Source organism: Sinocyclocheilus anshuiensis, unplaced genomic scaffold (genome assembly GCF_001515605.1).
Source record: "Sinocyclocheilus anshuiensis isolate Anshui unplaced genomic scaffold, SAMN03320099.WGS_v1.1 scaffold587, whole genome shotgun sequence".
Lineage (NCBI taxonomy): Eukaryota > Metazoa > Chordata > Actinopteri > Cypriniformes > Cyprinidae > Sinocyclocheilus > Sinocyclocheilus anshuiensis.
Window position 1 is genome coordinate 609,607 of NW_015552579.1, and position 9,867 is coordinate 619,473.

Genomic DNA, 9,867 nt, shown 5'->3' on the forward strand with positions numbered 1-9,867 from the left:
TGTTTGGGCTTCCGAAAGCGGATGATGTCAGGAAACAGTGGTTGCAATTTATTTTTTAACTCTGTTCCTGAGCATTATAACCCCAATTTGCTATTGTGTGCTGCGCATTTTACTGAGGACAGCTTCCACAGCACAAGGGAGAACAGTGCCGGATTCGCCAAAAAGTTTTTGTTGAAAGATGGAGTAAGGGGCGTGGCAGTAATGAAACACCGTCTAAGCTGTTCGCCAATCACAACGCACTGGGACAGCTAACCAATCACAACACATTTTGTTTTTCGGAAGGCAGACCTTCATCAAAGCAGGAACTAATCGAGCCGTTTGTGCCAGGATGGGGAGAAAGGTATTTTAATAATGTAAATTATGTGAAAAATAATGCGTTTTTCGAACCACCAAGCATGAGAGCATGTTCTAGTACACCCCCAAAACAAAATCAAGACTTTGTAAAAGAGCATAATAGGACCCCTTTAATTACAGATTTGCTTCTCATTCAAACTGACAGCACTGAATCACTGATATCAGTCAATCAAATTTTTTATATAACAAATTCACATGTACGTTTGAATACTGAAAGTAGTATATAATTTAGCAAAATGTTACCAAGATGCAAGCAATAGCATGCAACAAAACAAACTGAAGAGCCTCTATGACCCATATGACTTTCTTCTGTAGAACGCAAAAGAGGATATTTCAAGACAACACTGGACCCCATTGACTTTCTTTGTATGGACAAAAAAAGGTGTTCTGCAAAGAAAAAGTCATGTAGGTCTGAAATAACATGGGTGAGTATATGATGAAAGTAAATGATTAGTTTTCGTCCTTTGGTAAACGGTTCCATTAATGCACCATATTGCTTGGCAACTGTGAAGAGATTATTATAAATACTATAAATACAAATACTATATTACTTAAAGGGGTCATATGATGCGATTTCAAGTTTTCCTTTCTCGTTGGAGTGTTACCAGCTGTTCGTGAATAGATATGATCCCTAAAGTTGCAAAGACTAAAGTCTCAAACCCAACGAGAATTTCTTTATAACAGTTAAGACTCGTCCACGCCCTCCTAAAACGCCTCGTTTAAACACGCCCCCACGTCTACGTCACTGTGTGGAAGATTTGCATAACGCCGCCCAAATGTTCACGCAAAGAAAGAAGGTGTAACTTTTATTTTTAAAGGATTTGCCACTGACTATTCAAACGTTTGTAGGTACATTTTCAGATGTTTAATGAGGCTCAGAGGTTGCATGAGTGCAATTAAATTCATGTGGAGATGAATGTTTTAAATATAAAATTTTGAATACAGAAATATGATTCAAACCTGTAAGGGGCGTAACATTTCCGTCACACGCTTGAGGAATTCGGCCAGTCACAACGCACTAGATAACTGGCCAATTAGAGCACACCTCGCTTTTCAGAACGATGAGCTTTGTAAAAATCGACGCGTTTCAGAAAGGCGGGGCATAGAGGAAAAACAATGATGTATAGTATGTGGAAAATAATGTTTTTTTAACCTTAAACCGCATAAACACATTTCATTACACCAAAAACACAAAATAATGTTCTTTTTTAGCAACCTCATATGACCCCTTTAAATCATTTATTGGACATTAGTGTCCTGGTTCTTTCTTAAACCAATAAGCCACTGTAATTATACAGCTTCACATTGACACCCCCCTTTTACCATGGTAAGACTCACTAGTGCATGGCCTCTTGTGGGTTAAGTTTGTATTTGTGAAGTTCCATTTTCTTTTTCCATTGTGCAGTATTCTGGAGATTTTAATAATAGCCTTTGTTTTAAGGTAAGATTTACCACGCTTATCTTAATGGGTATTGGATTGAGAGGCTGTTGAGCAGAGGCTGGATTTAGTGCGTATTGACATTGTAATAACGGAGATATGAGGACTATAAATAATCTCTGTAACGTTCTAACTTTCAGTCAGTTTGATCTGTGTTGTCCCTCTGGAGTTCCTGGGCCTTGAGGTATTATGATGATCGCTGAGCGGGTTGTGCTCTACAGCCAGGCTGATTATTAAGAAAGACCAAAAAAGTCGCTTTCCATTATTGCTTTCCACGTTGGAAAATTAGATCTACCGAATAGATTTCTGCAGAGCGTGTGAGAGTAAGCGAGCGTACGTCACGCTTTCATTAGTCGGCACAGTCGCCGTGGCTGTGGTTATGCTCCAGATCAGTTGAGTTCTGCCCAATGCTGCATGTGTGCCAGCTCTCTCTGTCTCATAACCTGGCATCCTGCCCAGCCAGACCCAGATGGAGGAGTGTGTGAAGCCCTCGCCCGAAGAAACACTTCTATGTTTTCTCAGTGGTGCTGCTGTTTCTTCTCACTTTCTTCTCTGTCTGTGCACTTTTTCAGAAAGTCACAAACATGACTCCAGGTATTGGTGGCTGGGATTCAGCCAGAGAGACTGAGATGTCAGGAGCCAGAGAAGAAGTACAACCAGTCTCCTCCTCGTTTTGATATAAGGACACTGGGCAACCGAGCTCTCTGTGGGAGACATTTTTAATGCCAGTTCTTTGTAGCTTTTCCTGTTATGCCCTATGTTATTCAATTTAAATTTTTATTTTAGGATGTTTAGATTGTACCCTTCCAGTTGTATTTTGACTTTTTTTTTTTTTTCACCGAAACTTTGATAGCATTTTTTTTTCTCTGTATTTTCTGAAAAAAGTTCAGATGATAAATGAATTGCATAAAAACAAATTAGCATGGCAATCTGTAAAAAAACAAACAAACAAAAAACAAAACAAAAAACACAATCTTAGAAAAACCACTTAGCTTTTTCTAAATGATAACCTGCATTTTTAAATACTACATGAATTACTGTGGTTTTATACCATATTCAGGGTTGGTACTTTTTGTCAATTATTTTATTTCAATTTGAACCGCTTTTTTTCTCACCAAAACTGCATGATACCAATTCAGATTTTTTTCAGATCTGAAAAAAGTTATAAATGAATTGCGTCCAAACAAATTTGCCTAGCCATCTGCATAACACCCCAAATCTTAGGGAAACCGCCAGCTTTCTCAGAACATGCGGTTTTAAATACTGTAAAAATTACCTTTTATATATTTTTTTCATTTATTTATTTTTTTTAGTCACTCAGTTTGTTTAATCACTCAGTTGACTCACAGACCACTTGGAAATCTTTCAACTACTGATATAGACCAAGAAATCATCTTAAGCTTGATAACATCAACTTTGGACATTTAAAAAAAATGTTTGAGTATTTAACTTGACATACAGCTTGCTTTTACTGCTACTGGTTACCTTTGGGGCACTACTCTGAGGGAGGTTCTTTCATTTTATACCTTCTGTATAAAGTCTCCTGCCTACTCAGCATTAGGTTGGCAACACTACAGTGGGGGAAATGGATTACCATGTCTGGCTTGGGAGGGGAGAGAGTTTTAGTCTAAGTGGGGAAAGCGGCAGAGTTATTCTGTGCATGTTGACCCTTGACCCGCGGCACAGGCCTGCAGCAGCAGTACCGAGAGTGTCAGGAGCTGCTGGGACTCTATCAGCAGTACCTCTCCCAACAGCAAGAGAAACTCAACAAGTCTATCACCCTGCTCAATCAGTCCTGCTCCCACAGCAAGGTGAGTACTAAAAGAGAATGTGCCTGTGTGTGGGAGAGAGCGATAGAGAGAGGCCAGAAATGGCTTAAACTGAGCATGTGCGGAAACTCCATAAACAACAAATGGAGAGGTCCATTTTTAAAATCAGAGACCCTGAAACCAAAGTAATGTGTTATAAAACAGAAGAAATATCACAGTCTTTTGAAAAATATTATAAGAAACTATACTCCCAACAGCTAGCCCCTTAATTATAAAACGTTTTTTGGAATCTCTGGAATCTCTAGACCATCGGTAGGAATGAAACAAAACAAATTGGTAACACAAGAAATCACAGAAACAGAAATAGATGGTGCAATATCAAATCTAAAAGCAAACAAAGTACCGGGAGGGGATGGATATCCAGCAGAGAGGTATAAAACATTTAGGGAATTATTGAAACCCATGCTCCTAAAATGTTTTAACCATGTTCTTAAGGGGGGAGGGGGGTTATATCTGTGATACCAAAGGCTGGAAAAGATAAGACAGAATGTGGCGCATACAGACCTATTTCAGTGTTAAATATAGATTATAGAATATATGCTTCAATAATAGTTAAAAGATTAGAAAATATAATTCCTGATTTGATTGATACTGACCAAACTGGATTTGTTAAAAGTAGGCAGACACATGATAATGTGAGACGTGCATTATTTTTGTTCGAGAGCATGAGCAAAAATACTTCCAAATCCCTGGCAATTAGCCTGGACGTGGAAAAAGCTTTCGACTCGGTGCAATGGGAGTTTTTGTATTTAGTATTGCAACGTTTTGGCTTTAATGAAGAGGTTATAAGAAGTATTAAACCGCTATATCATTTACCAACAGCCAAGATTAAAATAAATGGTAATGTTTCTAACTCGATTACACTGGAACGGGGATGTCGTCAGGGATGCCCCATGAGTCCCACGCTTTTTGCACTATTCATAGAGCCATTAGCTCAGGCAATTAGAGAAGATACAGAAATTCTAGGAATTCCAATGAAAGAAACCAAACACAAAATATGCCTGTATGTGGATGACATTCTTATGACTATTTCCGAGCCAGATTCCAGTTTACCTAAACTCATGTCTTGTCTTGAGCACTTTGGTTGGTATTCAGGATATAAACTAAATTTACACAAAACCCAAACCCTCTCTTAATTATTTACCACAGGAAAATATCTGTAAAAATATAATTTTAAATGGGAAAACAAACAGTATTAAATACCTGGGGGTTATCATACCAAATAATTTGGCTAAAATTTATATTTCTAATTATGGATTTATTACGAAGGAACTGATTTATTACGAAGGAACTGAAAGCAGACTTGGATAATTGGACACCTCTAACTTTTAGTTTGTATAATCGAATAGAAATTATAAGGATGAATGTTTTACCTTGATTATTGCTACCTGTAGAGATACCAAAAAAATCTATTTAATGACTGGAACCGAATGATCTCAAGATTTATATGGAAAAATCGGAAACCCAGGGTAAGACTCAAAACACTACAATTACCAAAGGAAAGGGTAGGACTGTCTCTTCTCTGTTTGGGGGATTATTATAAAGCAGCACAATTAAAATATCTAGTTTGCTGGTGTATTGACGATTATGAAGCAAAATGGAAAGAATTAGAATTCAAACAGCTAGACTTTCCTCTCACTTCTTTATTAGGGGACAAAACTACTATGATTATGTACTCGTAACAAATTAAGCAATTGGACATTAGTTTTGAAATCACCAAAACAAACACGCCCCTACCCCAAAAGGGTCTCGCCCCTATTTTGATAGCTCCGCCCCGCACATACGTACGCAACCCAGGCAACGATTAGTTCTGTGAAACAAAGCAAAACCAATGTTACACCGTGTCTACACCGGACGCAAGTGGCGCGGTGCGACAAAATACTATAGAACTCCTAATCAGTGATGCTGCCTACACCACAGATCTTTCATGCAAATCTTTCATGCCAACCAGTGACCCATCCTTTCTGAACAGAGTAACGATCAGATATTCAACAAATAAAAAGCCTAAATATCTGCCTTCTTTTATTGCTCAAAACTATCATAGATCTCTGGATTATTCATAATAACGGTTCGTTGCTCACAGCAAGTGGTTTGAAGTCCAACAGTAATTGCCTTAAAATGTGTTGAAGGTGAATTTGTTACAGAAGCGCTGTTTTGATGGCTCTAGCGGTGATGCTTTTAACGGGGATGGATTTAGAGAAGCAGCCTCTCAGAGAGGGGTTTTGGCATGCTGACACCTTAGCATCTGTAGCTGTTAACCTGTCAGCACACTAAAACCCTCTCAGAGAAGTTCCATCTGTAAATTCATCCCCTTCAAAGCAGTGTCACTAAAAATATTAAAGCTAAAACAAAACAAGAAAACTCACTAACCGACACTAAAAAAAATGGTGTGTTGTTTGAGTTTAGACTGTGCACCCTCCATCTTAATCTTGTATAAGGGAAATGAGCTTGTCCTCTCTGAAACCTTGGCTGTGAGTAATGTATGTTTACATGCTCCATGACCTCCTCTTGAATTAGTCAGCGGCCCATTTCTGTTCCCTTAGAGGCGGACAATTCTCCTTTGTCCTGAATGTTTATCTCTTTGGTGATTGACCTTGGGTTGTTGCGTCCTCTCCCTTGAGTAAAACCTGCCTTTGTGGCCACATTATTAAATGGTCAGAGGTGATGTGTATTAGTGATGCGCGGATGGCGGTTATATCCGCGGGCGCTGCGGATAATCCGCGGGTCGGGTGGGTTAGGTAATAAAAAAAATGCATACTGATTATTTGCGGGTGGGTTGCAGGTGGACAAGATAAATCATTAATGATGCAAATATTAGCTACATTTTCTAAAATATGAACGTGTTTTAAATAGGCTATAGAAATTGAATAAACTGTAAATTAAAATATTAAAGTTATTCAACAATACATTTAGTCAAGAGCAGTGAGGGATTTTCTCTGTCTTTTGTTGTTTGATTAACATTAATGACAGACGGCACAGCTTTATTAGGCTGCTGCTGCCACAAGACCTATTTCATGGATCCAATACTGATACACATGCGTTTTCTTTCGCAACTGTTTACATTAACTTAAGACAAAACCGACAAGGCTTATGAGGATACTCGCGAGGAATATCACCTCTGCAGTACAGAATGGCTTAAAAAGACATGAAAATAATACATTTTTGTGACGATGCAACAATGACCGATTAGGCAAGTGACAATTGTCAACTGTACCGAAACACGAGCTAAAGTCTTGTATCGCAGCATGCAGCAGCCAGCAGCTCTAGATTCGCCGATGTGAAGAGAAGGTCAAAAACAGAGGACGCGGTACAGCTGAATCACTCACGCTGTTTTCAAATGACTGATTTGATCTCATGGTTTGTGTGGATTTATTTACTCATCTAACCTACACGCTATATTGAATAAATGTTTTACAGCAATTTCCCTTATTTTAAAGTCGAAAGCTGCGGGAATGAGTAATGCAATATATGCGCAATCCTGCATCCAAATTCAGGACCTGATTAAACATAATTCTATTATACAGAGAATTGTGAAATAGATTTCCATGACTTTTCCAAAACGTTGTGGTTTTATTTATTTTTCCAAAATGTCTCTGAACCCAAGTTCTCTCATCAGTGCCACAGAATGGATAATGACAGCGTGTGTGGTGCTAATCGAACTGGTCTAGCGCCACCACCTGGTCGGGAGAACTGGGAGGAGAAACAACGATGTCTGCTCCTGCAGAAGAAACAGCTGGAGATGGAGAGGGAGAGAATTCGAGCTCGGTTGGCTCAACAGGAAGAGAAACTTTTGCTTCAGAACCAGCAGCTCCGCCAGTCATACCTTCAGTACAGCAAGTAAGAGCCTGGCACAAACCATTTGTTTAAATAATATTAGCATTAGTGAGTTTTTTTTTAATGCATGTTTTAGTTAAAGGGGTCATATGATGTTGCTAAAAAGAACATTATTTTGTGTATTTGGTAAATAATAAAAGTTTTTTAATTAAAAAAGTGCATTAAATTAATGCATTAAATTGATTAAAACTGACAGTAAATCCATTTATAATGTTACAAAAGATTTCTATTCAAAATAAATGCTGTTCTTTTGAACTTTCTATTCATCACAATATCCTGAAAAAAATGTAAAAATGTATGGTTATCAAAAAAATAATAAGCAGCCCAACTGATTTCATCATCAAGAAATGTTTCTTGAGCACCAAATCAGCATATTAAAATGATTTCTCAAGGATCATGCAAAACTTAAGACTGGAGTAATATCTGTTGAAAATTCCAACACAGGAATAAATTATTTGTTTTTTAAATTTATTAAAATAGAAAAGTTATTTTAAATTGTGGAAATATTTCATAATTTTATTGTATCAAATAAATGTAACCTTGATGAGCAACCCCAAACTTTTAAACAGTAGTGCAGACAAATATCTTCATTCTCTCTCTCTCTCTCACTTTTATGTTACCTCCTTAATTGGAAATTTGCATTACATCCTTTCAGGTATCTCTAATTTTCTCCCTGCAGAGATCTCCATTACCAAGAAGGATATGGCCACCTCTCCTGTGGTTCCACAAAGCATCCGGACATCTGCTCTTCCTCCTCTTGGCCTTCTCAGCACTCCACTGGCTTCCAGGTGAGTTAAGGTGTCCCTCAGGGTGCTGTCTACGGTCCACTCATATTTTCCAGTGCCATGGATGGGTTTCTTCATACAGGCATATAAGTCATCCCAGCCTGTCTAGTTCCTGCCCAGCTGTCTAACACAACCAATGTGTTTTTACCCACCCTTTCTGTATTTTTAGATGAGCATAACATTTAATTTTGCCACTTGACAATTTGGTCACTCAACTACCACGTTTTGTAGAGAGGCTGCTGTTGCAATTTAAAGATGGCTGGGGCCTGTGCTTGAGAGAAGCCACTCTCAGGAAACTCAAAGAAAAGACCCGTACGAGTAAATACAATTGAACAAGTTCAGTTCAAGAAGGAGTGAAAAGAGGGAAATGACAGCAATTTTGTCTCAACAGCGCAGTAGGGGCCAAGCCTGTGTATTAATTGTGTTCTTGGAGTCCCTGCCTCTGTAATAGTGCTTCTTAATGCATGAATGTGAAAAAGGAGAAGGGGTGGGAGCAGTGATGGAAGGGGGAATCTATACCGATAACAGAAAAAATGAGCATTTATCGTCCGATACCAATATGGTGGCCGATATATCGTGCATCCCTAATTAAAATAATTGATGAGAATAGAGCATCAAGTTGACAGTCCAAATATACGTATGATGTGTACATATGACATGCAAGTCCTAATTTGTTTTAAAAGGACACATTTGACTTGGTTGGTAAAGCATCATGGGAAACCTCCCTCGCACACTGATACCAAACATGAACTCTAACGAGATGACCATGTTTACACCTACCAGCACTACGGAAAGTTTATGTATGGAAGATAAATATTTTATTGTTGCCCACCATCTGGAAGGTACTTTTGCATTATTCAAAACCAAACCTGATTTGAGGAAATCACTGAAGTTTGTCATTTTACAGTTTTATTTATTTATTTTTTATTTATTTAAGAAGCCAGAGGTTGGATGCTGGCAGGCTGTCTCCTGAACAACCTCAGGTCTGGCCCGGGGTCTGATGCCGCAGGGACATGCTCTCGAAGAACAAGCCAATACCCACAAGTCCACAATAAATCAGTAGACAAGCGCTTTATTACTATGATTATGCTTAAAGGGATAGTTCACCCAAAAATGAAAATTTTGTCATTAATTACTCACCCTCATGTTGTTCCAAACCCGTAAGACCTCCGTTCATCTTCGGAACACAAATTAAGATATTTTTGATGAATTCTAAGAGCTCTCTGACCCTCCCATAGACAGCAAGGATCCTTACACGATCAAGGCCCAGAAACATAGCAAGGACATCGGTAAAATAATCCATGTGACATCAGGGGTTCAACCGTAATTTTACAAAGCTACGAGAATACTTTTTGTGTGCAAAAGAAAACAAAAATACTTTATTCAACAATTCGTCTCCTCTGCGTCACGCTAGTGCCATTTTGGAGAGTATCCACTGAATGTAAATTGCGTATGCTTTTTTGTGTCAGCTGTGCCACGCGGATACGTTGTTTTCGTTCAAATCAAAGTGTAAACGACGTAAACCGCATATCCGCGTCGTTTTTTTTTTCCTTTTAAGCACAAAAAGTATTCTCATAGCTTTGTAAAATTACGGTTGAACCCCTGATGTCACATGGATTATTTTACC

At 38.4% G+C, this 9,867-nt stretch overlaps 1 protein-coding gene across 1 annotated transcript in view; it reads left to right on the top strand.

Annotated features, from left to right (window-relative positions):
• The window catches only part of LOC107665221 (protein hinderin-like), a 28,805-nt gene that overhangs the window by 9,452 nt on the left and 9,486 nt on the right, over positions 1-9,867 (top strand). Inside the window, exons 6-8 of the mRNA XM_016456004.1 lie at positions 3,479-3,603; positions 7,214-7,460; positions 8,111-8,243. Coding sequence (XP_016311490.1) covers positions 3,479-3,603; positions 7,214-7,460; positions 8,111-8,243 — 505 coding nt within the window. The remainder of the gene's footprint in view (positions 1-3,478; positions 3,604-7,213; positions 7,461-8,110; positions 8,244-9,867) is intronic.